The following is a 12,790-nucleotide window of genomic DNA, read 5'->3' as shown; positions in this document are numbered from 1 at the left end:
GAAAACGTAGTTTGTGTGTGCGCAGACGACTTTCGCGCGAACTCAGTGTGCAAAAGCCATAGTAGTGAAAACGCGACGACACACGACGCCAATAAAAGGTTTTACTCTTCCGAAATGCCATTAAAAAACCTCTTAAAGTATCTAGACAACAACATTTTTTTTGAAAAAATATTTACTTTTAAAAGTGCGCCTGTTAATTACGAAATATTAGTTTTTTTTAGTGTTCATCACTTGGCCAATAGGAAAGCTAGTCATCTCTTATTTTAGGCAAACTTTGCACTTAAATGCTTTTCTGCTCGGTTGTTGCAATCATTAGACAAGATATTGAATGTTAGGACGTTTGTAGCTAACAAACAGCTTTATTTTTTTATTATTTTTTGGCCGAAAGTTGCAGTTCCGCAACAAGTAGCTCACCGCCCCATGATGCTTTGAGCGCCCATGGTGGCTGAGGTGGTCACGTGGGGTCTCCATGCAAACTCCCATAGACGACTTGCCAGCTTTCCCTCTAGGTAATAGTAAGAAACTCTATGATGTGCGCGGTTGTAAATATAGTGTACTAGAATTAGGAGTAGTGGGGCGAGTGAAAGCTCCGCGCCAGCGGAGCGCGTGAAGCAGGCGGCTCCGAAATTTCGGGCCGCCGCGCGGCGGCGCTGCTGCGCCTTTCACTTGGCAGCCCCTTCATAGTCCGGAGCTCGCTGCGATAGGCGCCGGCTTGTTACACGGGGAGCGCGCTCTGCCTTGGATTGCATTTTCAGTGTGTCATGCCCTATTATGCTGTTTAACATAGGTGTAATTCCCCAAATTCCATTGTCAGAAGACAATTCAGTGTACCCCGTGACTTTCTCCAAGAAACAGGTAGGGGCCATCCACTGACCGTACGAGAAACGGAACACTTTGCGCGGCAATCTTAGCACGTGCACGCATATACGTAGGGTACGCGCGCTGGTTTCAACAAGATCGTCGTGGGCAAGCGTTTTTCCTCCGTACGTTAATTCATGTGCGTAATGATTTCACCTCTGCTGTGCTGTGCAGCCCATGATATTACGAGATGAGCAAACCTCGGCGGAGGAACTATTGTTTTGCTCCTGGATATAGGACCGGCTGCAGTGGAGTGAAGGATGCTCCGAAGTTATCATTATTCGGGGTTCCTGAAGAAGAAGCAAGGCGCCGCACATGGCAGCGCAACTTGTATCGTGCGGACAAGCCCCTAGAAATGACGGATGCCGTGTGTGAGCTGCATTTTGAAGAGAAGTACATATTAAGAGACTATGTGCATATCGTCAACGGCAAGGAGGTGCGCATACCACGTGGCAAGCCATTTGTTTCGCCAGATGCAGAACCAAAAATTTGCCCAACCTTCCCGCGTATCTGTCCAAAAAGCCCTCGCGCGAGAGGCCAGCAAGAAAAACAACGTCTTCGCAAGTTCCCAGCGACCTGTCGGCCAAGAGGCAATGCACACAAGGGGGTATATCACCGTTTACTACGTCCCAGAATGACGAAGCAGCGGAGTTATGTTAGCCTCGCGAGAATTATGCATTTCAGCTAAGCGAAGTCCCTAAACCATCTGAGCTCTGGGCACTGCACAAGTTTTGGAACTACGATGGTGTTGCTTTCATTCAGGGCTCCCCCAATTCCACCAGTGCAGCTTTGCGTTTTCTCGAAAATATTTGCGAATTATTGCAACTAAAGCCATTTTGTATACATTTCCAACGCAATCAGACTTTTCACATGCCTATGTGACCTACAGTGAACGCAAGCCAGCCATACGTCACACGGAACGTTTATGACTTTACAAGAGAGGACTATCTGCCTTTCTTCCATAAATGTCGGATGTAAGATTAAACCTCGTAGAGCCAGAATAACTTCAGCAGCATACCTGCCTGATCACCAGCTACTCGCCGAGCTACTGCGAGCGAGCGCGCACTTGCCAGGTGAAGAGGTGATGATGATGATGTAGCCTTCCCTTTGTAACGGGTGGGCGCCTACCAAAGGTGCCCTGGCTGGATATACACACACATAAAAACACCTGAAGGGAGCGGCAGCGCCATCTGTCGGCGTCGGCGCAAACAGCTTCAGCCCGCCGCCTTCCCTCGACCCACTACTCCTAATTCTAGTACACTATAGTTGTAAAAACTATAGTGTACTAGAATTCTAGTACACTATATAAAAACCGCAGCCTCCCCAAGACACACACATTTCTCCTTTGAGCTATGCACGTAGGAGTCTCGCCCCTTTTCCTGTCTGATCTCGTGTTTGCGGGTGATCGTCCTGATTGAGTACAAGCGGTCCAGACCCGTCAACGGTGCGCATTCCGGCCTAATTTCAAGCGGTCGCAACCCCGTGCTTGGTGACACCTTGATCAACGTTGCCCACATCAGCAGCCCTCGACCTAGCGCTGTGACTACCACGTACTCGTCCCACAGACAAGGAGAGCCAGAGTTTGCATTCCTTACGTCTCCTGAGCGGCAAATCCAAGCAGCATGTCGCAGACAACCAAGATCAAGCACGTGACCAAGGAGGTTCTCGAAGAGTACGTGCTTCCCAAGGAGAACCAACAGATTGTCCGGGTTAGTACTGCGTGTTCCGTATTTATCTGTCCCTGTTAAGAAAAATTCCGCTGTGCAGTCTACTGAACTATATGGGCTGAAAACGCCGACTACAAGGTACCTTTTGATGGTCTTTGTCTTACGATGAGTAATTTAACATCTAAAATTGCCTGCATTTTCAGGAATCGGCGAAAAACTGCTTTCAGCTGCGGCAGAACTTTCGTCCAGGCGGGCGAGCAAAGAAGCGAGTGTGACAGACTGCGCCATCTGGCGAGTGGTGTTAATTTCAAGGAGCAGACGACACGCACATCCGAAGAAACCGCGCGAGGTGCGCATTCTCGCCCCAAGCCGTGATATCGGTTGCCTCACCGCTCGGCAGATGGCGCAGCCTGTCAAAGTGGCTTCTTTGCTGTCCTGGACGAAAAGTTCTGCCGGAGCCGAATGCAGTTTTTCCCCGATTCCTGAAAATGCAGGCAAGTTTAGATGTTAAATTACATATCGAAAGACGAAGACCATCATAAGCTACCTTGTAGTCGGCGTTTGAGCCCATATAGTCTAGTAGTTTGCGCATGAGAATTTTTTCTAACACGGACAGATAAATACGGCACAGGCGGTATATTTGTCCCTCGTTGGCTCGTTCATTGAACCGTTTAGGAGTTAAAAGGGTTCGCACGTAATGTCACACGAGTTTACTTCAGTTGCATGTGTAGCAGGTGGGGAATTCCACTCTGCTGATGTTTTGGGAACGAAGGAATATTGATAGCATGTAGTGCAGTTCTTACTTCACACAGATGTCCAGTACGCGATGAAGCATTTAAACCTGCACGATAGCAGCAGTAATGAAGAACTGTTGGAGTTCATCCAGTTCTGTCATTTTTCAGCGAGTCAGTTGTCCGCGCACACGCACGAAAAAATTGAGGTCATCGGTTGGTACTACAATTTCGCTCATCATAGTTGACCAATGATCTAAAAGCTGTAGCAAAAGGTTGCTGTTGAAACGCATTCACTTGAAGTCACGGGCGCCATTTTAGTGCTTCATCAGTGCAGGCCAGAAGAGGGGGAGGGGTGGGTGGATAATCCGATTATAGCAGGATTCACAGGGGGGACGTCGAGAGGGGAGGGGGTTCTTGACGTCACTGTTCCGCAAAGCCCCCGCATTCGCACAGGAGGCGAAGTCTGAAAACTAAACATTTTGACAGATTTGCCTGTCTGGTTGGGTTTGAAGACTTATATTACATTAATTTGGAACCCAATGTTCCGGAGCCGGCTCAGCTTCTTCAGGGGTGACTGGGGGTTGGGAGCAGGAGGTCAAAAGAACAAAAGCTGTCATGTGAAAGGCGTGGGGTAGGGGGATTAAGGCTGTGAGTCATGTTGTCCGCCTTTGTTCCCTGATTTCCAGATGCCTTGCAGCCTTTCTTCTCTAGGTGAAAGCCTCCTCAGTACCACACGTTTTGCCCATTTAACCAGAACACATAGGTTGGGAGAGGTCCATTTCCTCGAAGTACTTGCTGCTCTCATATGACTCACAAGGCATTTCCCTACCGCGAAGTTGCTGGCTCCCTGAAGAAAGGATCTCCAACCTTGAGTTCTGTTGTGCCGGCCTAGAGAAAGACTCCCATCCCCCCAGGCGTCTCGAATCGGGGAACAAACGTGGCAGGGGAGCGCTACACAGTAGTAAAACCGGTTTAGAACCGAAAGTGGCCGCTTTTGCCCACAATAGGCACAGTCATGAAAAGGGGGGCAGCGCCTTGTGGGTTATACGAGAACAGGAAGCACTTCGAGGAAACTGGGCGCAGAAGCCAAGGCAGGCGCGTTCTCGTCGGCGCACGAAACCGCTGTCGTCTGGCAACAGTGACTTCCCTTTTTCACTTCGCCTCCCATGTCAATGCCGTGATGGGGGCTTCGCCGACCAGTGACGTCATGAACCCCCTCCCCTCTCGAAGTCCCCGGCTAGTAACATTGGTCCCCGGCGTGAATCCTGCTTAGAGACCCTGCATGAACGCCAAAATGGCAACCACTGTGGCTTGAGTGCCTGACTCCTACTGCATGAAAACTGCACACTTTCTCGTGCATAAATTTTTTTATCCCGTGAAGTAGATGAAGCTATTAACCTTGTAATTCCCATGCAATACAGATACTGGATGGTAGCGGTGAACTTCCAATATTTTAACAACAGTAGTCCACACATCGAAAAAAATCTGCTAGCTTTATGAAGAAATCATCATCATCATCATAATCAGCAGCCTGAGTGTCAAAAACTTCACGCAAAATAGTGAGGTCCTTACAATAAATTGGTATCGAAATTCAAAACTTCCATCACCTGCCAAGTGCAGCAATGTGGCAGTACAAAAGTCAAGGCAGTTCTGCCGGTGGAGTTTGGTTTTGTGGTAGGTTACTTCCATCCTGCATCGCTGACGGCTAGCAATTAAACCTTGCTTTTGATGAATATGCCTGGAAGAGGTTGTTTCTGCAATAATGTAAGAAAGTGATGCAAGCCTGAAAGCACAAATAAAAAAATTCTCACTTTTGCCATCCTTATTTTATGCGATATGCCAGGCATCACAGGGCCAAGGAATGTGTTTTGTTATACTTTGCATGGGCAGCTGATGTAATAAGCTGCAGGTGAGTGTAGCAAAGTGTAGCACGAAGCCACCGTAGTGCTCGCCTACATAACTTATCGCAGTGCTTCTTGCCGTCGTCCTGCTGTTGTATCTTCAATGCCTTTGATGTTGCTTCAGGTGCTTGGTGGCCGAGGAAATAACCTCCATGAGGTTGAAGACCCCACGGGCACTACTTACCTCGTGAGCATGCCGGTGAAGTTCGGAAAGAATATATGGATCAAGCGAGGTAAGTGCACATCAGGTCACACCAGTATGACTTGCACAGATTTGTGTTTGCCAAGAAAGAAAAAAGGAGTGGGGGTTTGACGTAGTTAAACCGAGTAGATGTGCAAAAGCGCGAGTTTAGCCTGGTTAGCTCATGTTCTTGCTTTGCTGAGTCATTCGTATGTCTGGCAACGGTGTTAGTTCGGTAGTAGTAATAGTTGATGAAGGCGACCATGTGCAATGCACAGCGAGAGATTGTGTTGCAGTTTAACACGAGGACGTGATCGGCTGCACCGATGGCATAGCGCTGTCGTGCAGTGGTCAGCAAAACTTATCTGTTCGCGCCACCATGGGTTCGACATCCTATTTAATTTATTTTATTTTATATTTTATTCATGCGTGGCCTGTTGCTTTGCTAGGTTTGGATAAGGTCGCTGTCAAGGTCAAGCTCCATAACAAACTCGGTGAGCCGGTTAGACCTCGTTAAGTAGTGCTTTCACACCAAAAAGCTCTTTTCGTGTCTCGTTTCCAGGGTAAGTGTAGTTACATTAAGTGAACTGTAGTTGCCATACAAAGTATTAAAGGGAACTGAGTTTCAAATCTTTGACTCTTTATAAAGCGTGAAGTAGCTGTTTGTCGATAAATGCCACTGCATCAGCACAATAAATGCCGGCTGCATAAAGTGCTTGGTCTTCAGTTTTTTTTTCGTTTTTACAAGTTTGTAATGGTACTCTGCCTCGTGTTTGCCAGTGCAAAAATAAATAAAATAGGAACAGAAGCCAGGACATGCATCAACTGAACCACTTGCAGAGCATTTTTTTTTGTCCGATGTGGATCCTTTCTTCTGCCCTGTCATTATTTGTGGACTCGTACGCATGAGCCAAAGTGGCAGCAACCCACTAGCCAACCTCATTCTTAATAGTTGGAACATGAATTGTGCTTTGTCCATTAATTTCTAATTTCTTCCCTTCTGTCATTGCACTGCAGATAGTATGCTGTGACGCGTGACCTCTGTTATGTGTCGTGCATGATCTCTTGACACGTGATCTCTGCCTGAAGTAGAGTGGACTAATCTGCACACTGTGACCTGTAATGGTGGATGCTAAGTTGCGTTCGTGCTATCAGTCCTTTCACGCCTGATTGAAAACGAATGCTTCCTCTGCAGGTGACTTTGTCATCGTTGAACCCATTGAGGAAGGTGACAAGGTCAAGGCGGGGATCCAGCACATCCTGTACCGTGACCAGATGAAATACATAAAGGAAGAGGGCCTCTGGTACATCTCCCTGAATTTTCTTTTCACTGGCCTCATCTTTGGTTCAGAGTGCTAACTGCCCCATGTCTTGTAATCTGGGCAGAGTGCTCATCACCAGATTAAATCTAGGATTATCATAATTCTAATCAGGCTAACCTTTAACCACTGTGTCATGAAAGCAGCGTGTTCTTTATTAATGCGAAAACATTAGGAGGCTCATCGACGAAAAAGCGGCGGCATTACAAAACTCGCCAGCGGTTGAAACTGTGACATCATCATCATCAGTTGGGAAAATGCGAAATGTTAACCAGTAATAGTACCAGTACTTAAAACTGCACCACCTGCAAATGAATAGAATAAGAATGGGGTTCTGCCAGGTCATGAATGGCAGTTTACCAATATCCCTCAAGAGTAAAGTCATTCGTTTTTCTTGAAATCGAAGAATGTGTAAAATTATCATCCTTCCTCCATAGGAATCGAGTTTTAAAGTTTTGAAGTTTACACTTTAGAAACTGGAATAGCATTTCGTGCCATTTCTGAAGTAGCAACTTGAAAACACTACATATAACTAAAGTTCTGTGATATGCATGCATTTGCTGTTCTCGAACATTTTTTATTGGAACAAGTGAATCAACCCTGCTTCTCCTTATTTATTTATTCATTTTTTTTGTGACTGCTTTTAGGCCAAATGCTTTTGTCAATGACAGCGGCAAAGGCGACGGGAACAACGCCAGCCCAAAAGACAGTGATGATGAAGACGACCTCTTTGTCAACACCAACCGGCCAAGCGTCGGCTATGAAGAGAGTGATTCTTCCGGTACAGAAAGTGATGATGATGAGTAGCACTCAATAAAGCCTATTTTGCTATGTACCTTGTCTTTCCTTGTCTCATTGGGGCCGTAGTAGGATGCGAATCAGAGATTACAGTAAGAGCCTTTCTATAAAGGCATTGCAGCAGCAAAGATACTTGGATATGTTTATGAACTTACCACCACAACCTTGTGCCTCCTTGTTTGTGGAAATAAATCAAATCAAACAAGCATGACAAACAGTGTGAAGGAACCAGACTTCTGTAGAAAGGAAGGATACAGGTCAGCACTGTCCTGTGTGCCTTATACCGTTTCTTAGTGCAGTTTTCGGTGTTTTGCACTTGTGTATTTGTAATTTCGACTTCATAAGTAATGAAGGTGGTGGAGCGTTTATTCTTACTGCACCAATGTGAGAATCTGACGTTTTTTGTGTGTGAAATGCAGCAAAACTATTCGAGCTGCTGCTAGAGTTTCACCAAATGCCCATATAAGTCTGGCATCATCAGAAGCTTGCGATGATTCACCTAAGCTTTGGTGAATTTAAATGGGCTTGCCGTGTTGACGTATGATGGTATGACCTGCTTGACAAGAGATGGTTCAGATATTCGACTGCAGACCTGAACTGCAGGTTACAATTTTTCCTGCACTCCTCTGACGCATGCGTAAAGAGCAGGCGTGTTGACAATTGAAGGCTCCCGTCGATAGGCCAATTGTGTGTGTCCGGCTGTATACTTTTGTTTTCAGAGCTGGGAAGTTTACGATAGACAACTTGTGGTCTAAGGTCCTTCATGGATCTGTTGCACATGGGGTAAAGGAACTGCGGTAACCATTAGAAAATTTTGGTTCTCGTCTACCATGTTAGAAGGAACTGTTTAATACAGTCTTGCAATGCTGGCATCTTAATAAGATGCCGATAGACTTGCACACGAGACCCCTTGCAATGACGGTGCTACAAAGGTACCCAGTGTTTTCTAAAAAAAGCGGTCATGAAACACTTTCAGTCTTTGTGGACACTACTGCACATGACCAAGGGTCTTGCTGAAGTGGAAGCCATCTTCGTGTCTGCAGGAGAGGTCAGCGCGAAGTTCAGTGCCGTGAGAATGCTGTTTACCTTTTTTTGCACCGGGCAGACAATTCCTTATTACAGGTGACAGTCGGGCACAGGTATCTTTGGCACTTTGCAATGTTAACATTGCCTGTTGTAAGCTTTCCCTCCCCTTCTAATACATGTATAAAGTCCACACCTTTGCCTGACCTGTGCGTGACTCATATGCAAACCTTTGTATTTGACACATATTTAAAGTAGAGCTGATAACACATGAAACTTAGCAACTACCACTGAATTTCACTAGTCTAAATGCTGTCTTCCAACCATGAGGTGTGACCATACTGGAATCAATTGTGTGATGCCTTTGTAGTAATACTTATAGTTGGGCATGGCCCTGAAGCAACATCATGCAATGCCTTGAGACGATGGTGACGTAGGCAGAGTAAAGAACAGCCACAGAGTGTTACTCCCTTTATTGTGACAATACAAATAAACAACAAAACATAACTGGGCAGGAAATGGTGGAGAAGACAGGATAAAAAAAATGACACAACTTTACTTTGGCAAAAATGTTCGAAGCTAGAACCTTGTATACATATGTATATTTATGTATATCCCAGGCACCACATCAACATTGGCCGAACGTCGCGCAAGTGTTGGCAAAACTTGGCACGAACATCGGTCCTACACTGGCATTTGGGCCGAGCGCTACCACTTTACACATTGGCCTTACTTTCGTGCCAGTTTTGGGCCAACGCAGTCCCGATGTTCGTTCTGCAGCATGGACCAGCAAAGGTCTCATACTGGCATCCAACTTTGAAACATTGGTAGCCAACTTTGAAACATTGGTAGCCAGCTTTCGAATAATGGTTTCCAGCTTTCGAATATTGGCATCCAGCTTTCGAATAATGGTTTCCAGCTTTCGAATAATGGCATCCAGCTTTCGAACGCTGGCACATGCAATTAACCCACTCACCAATGACCGGCACTGTGGATGGATGTACATACATACCATTCTACCTAGCAAATATTCATAAATGAGGTTGCGAAAGAATTCCAGAAAAAAGACCCGTTTATTGCTGTGAGTTACAAGAATCACGCTTCTAGCGCACAGAGGATGGTTTGCGCTACCACCAGCCACCGTGGGGAGTAAAGAAAAGGGGCCCAAGAGCATGGTGGCAGAGGCTGTGGGAAAACAATTTATTTTCAAGTTTGGTGCGTGCCGATCAGGTTGGACAAAGCATCTCGGCAATCTGCTGCGGCACGGCTAAGGCATCCATAAAGCGCTCAACGGAGCTGTCCTCCAGTGAACTGATCAGTCATATCCAAAGTAATCGTTGCACTCCACTTGCAAGGGGACTGCTGGACTGCATTCAAAGAAATTCCTTGTCCAGTTCTTGCACGATGGCCTCACGAAGCGCCAAGCCTGCAAAGAGATGCATGATGTCATGGTAAGTTGAATTATGGCCATCACAGAACAAAAACAAAAATGATTAAATAACACCGAATTTTGTGAAACACAGTCATCGTGAAGACACTAGCAACATATTTTACAGGATAATTTTTAATTTATTCTTAAGAACCAGCACCACATTAGTTGCACAAAGTGGAATTTAATTTACTAAACTTCCCTTATACCAAATGGTTTAATTTAGTTTAATGCGTCGTGTCGCACTCCCAGTAAATATATTCAATGCGAAATAAGCAAATTAATGTGATATTGAAAACAGATTAATGTATGATTTTGTTTTAATATAACGTATCTCTAAATTGCGAGGTAATTTTTTATTCCAGTAAACATGCACAGGTTGTAGCGTCTCTTCCACATGGACGTCAAAACAACATTTTTGATTAGTTTTATTTAATGGGGTTAAAAATGCGGCTTGCGATTTTTGACGAAATACGCTGAACGCAAGGAACTCAGGGCACCTTTGTTTTACCTTAGTTGCTTCGCATGCATGCTATAGTTGGATTCGAAACTGCAACCTGAAAACCACACAAAAATACTAGTCTTATAGTCCAGAGTAATGCCCTTTTTCATTGCGAGAGAACTTGGGCAAAAACTTTAACCAGTAATTGCGGATTTTCTATTGAGACTGCAAGAGTAGAAGGCAAAAAGAAACACTACGGAAGTATTACACATATCCTTACCAACTAGTCTGCAGTGGAAAATTAATTAAGCGGTTCTGATTTCCGTCGTGCATAAGCGGTAAAAGACATATTCCCGAATGCATCCTATCTCAAGTCATATGAGTTCAAACCCGCTGTTAGCCAAAGTAGTGAATCTTTAGTGAGTTCATCTCACCTAAGACGAAAAACCAAATTCTCACCATTCGGCCACAATTCTACTGCGCACGACGTCAAGCAAGCCATTTCGCAATGAGAGTGGGTACACAGAAGTCGTCCTCGTGCTTTTTGGCTCGCTCTCTTCTCCTGCCTAAAAAATAAAGGCGCATGTAGTCAAAGCAACATTTACTACAAAAACCACTTTAACTTCCAGACGTATATCAAGGTAAAAGAGTTTTAGTACTTACAAAAGATCTTGCAGGCGGTACGAACAGCGTCGGAGCTCTCCTAATATATGAGTGTGGCTTTTCGCGTGCACAGACTATGAACGGTGCTAGCTCGAGTGTGCATGCATTTTCGTCGCGTTGGTTGTGCACGTGGTTGAGCTCCGCCGTGCAGTCAAGAATGTCTTATTGTGATGAGTCGCGCGGTTCCAAGACGAGCAGTGGAGACGATGGTGTGTGGGGGGGGGGGGGGGGGGTTGGCTGGAGGGGAGAGAGTAATTTTCCTTTACACAGGTTTTGTGGTTCCGAGAAAAGTCCTCGAGCTGAAAGGTGGAGACAGGGAGGTGGAGGAACAGCGAAGCGCGTAGCTGCGTGCGAGGGAAAACAGGTTTGAGAAAGTGACAACCAAAAAGAAAAAATAGCGCTTCGCGGGGTGGGGGGTTAGCCCGCTCCCTGGAAAAGGGCACGGCCGGGAGAACAGGTGGGGAGATATTGGACTTGAAGACTTCAAAGAGAGAGGGAAAGAGGCCAAAACACGTGAAAAGGGTTTGGAATTTTTGGAGAATGAGTCACATGGCCACAGGCAGTACAGAAAGCAATATCTACAAGAGAGAAGTGGATGGGAAACACGGAAGCGTCGAAGTATTGCTACAAAGCTGCATCAAAAGCCTGAAAATTTTGAAGTGGAAAACTTGGAGCTTCAAGATGCATTTCGCCAAAGCGACTTGAGACACTCGCGTATTTTGTGGGGCCGTATGATGTGGCTTCTGTTAGTTCAAGATAGCTTAAAATGTTACCACATAACAAAAATATAGAGCAAAAAAAAATATCCAAGCAGAATGCGCGCTCTTTCATAGTTTCATGTACCGTACATGCGCCAAACAAGCTAGGTTAACATGCGTCTAACGCCAGTTGTCAGTCCATTTATTCAGTGGTCGTCGAAGAATCCTCAAATTGTTTTTTGGGTGGAAGTTTCGCGCAAAAAAAAGCAAAAACAAACAAAGGCATGTTGAATTGTGGTTCGCAACTACTTTCGATGGTTTTCATCAATAAATTGATGTTCGAAAGAAAAAAAAACCTGCGAGTAAATATGCAAAGACGTGAGCAAGAGCTATATAGCCCCCAATGCAAATTACGCAACAGAAGAATAAAATGGTGAAAAACAACAATTTCCAACACAACGATTTGCAGAAAAGGAAGGAAATAGCAAATCAGAAAACACGGGAAAGGCGCGATCACAGGGCAAGGCGTAGGGAAGCGTAGGAATCGCTTAGCACGTGCCCGCGTGCGTTTATGAAGCACCCGCCTAATATTTCACGAGCGCAACGCATAATTCGAAATTACGAGGCGACTGCTTCGTTTCTGGACGTTGCCAAAACTGAGCACAATTTCGGTTTAGCGAATGCACTTGCGCTAATCTATTACGTTTGTATCGCGATCTCCCTGAAGCAGACACCAGCTGCGTACTGTGGCAGTGAATTCCTAGAGCGAATAAAAAAAAGTGATTTTTTTATTCCAAAAATTTAATCAAATGAAACTTATTTGATTTTTGTTGAAGGCACCTGTTGACAATTTTTGTTGAAGGCGTGTCGGGTCTAATCAGAACGTTAATTCTGATCAACAGTACTTCGATCGCAATTCTCCTAAACGTATTATTGCTGCTCACTGCGCAACCAGAGTGCGGTTTTTTCAACGGAATCATGGGTAGCTTTGATCACAAACTGCAAAAGTGTTCGGTTAAAATATAATAATAAATAAAACCAAATCTTTGAACTCGCATGTTTTAGCGCCTTCGAAAA

At 45.3% G+C, this 12,790-nt stretch overlaps 1 protein-coding gene and 1 pseudogene across 1 annotated transcript; both read left to right on the top strand.

Annotated features, from left to right (window-relative positions):
• Window positions 1-12,790, top strand: part of LOC149355015 (calsyntenin-1-like) — a 489,555-nt pseudogene that overhangs the window by 122,369 nt on the left and 354,396 nt on the right.
• On the top strand, window positions 2,169-7,467 carry LOC149355024 (putative RNA-binding protein EIF1AD). Its single transcript, XM_089577576.1, has 4 exons — window positions 2,169-2,567; window positions 5,285-5,393; window positions 6,537-6,645; window positions 7,308-7,467. The coding sequence occupies exons 1-4, from the start codon at window positions 2,481-2,483 to the stop codon at window positions 7,465-7,467; spliced, it is 465 nt and encodes a 154-aa protein (XP_089433702.1). The 5' UTR covers window positions 2,169-2,480.

The sequence above is a fragment of the Amblyomma mixtum genome, chromosome 3 (genome assembly GCF_055824585.1).
Source record: "Amblyomma mixtum isolate Tamu chromosome 3, ASM5582458v1, whole genome shotgun sequence".
In the NCBI taxonomy this organism is placed as follows: domain Eukaryota; kingdom Metazoa; phylum Arthropoda; class Arachnida; order Ixodida; family Ixodidae; genus Amblyomma; species Amblyomma mixtum.
Note: the sequence above shows the minus strand (reverse complement) of the source record. Positions and strands in the feature narration are given on the sequence as shown.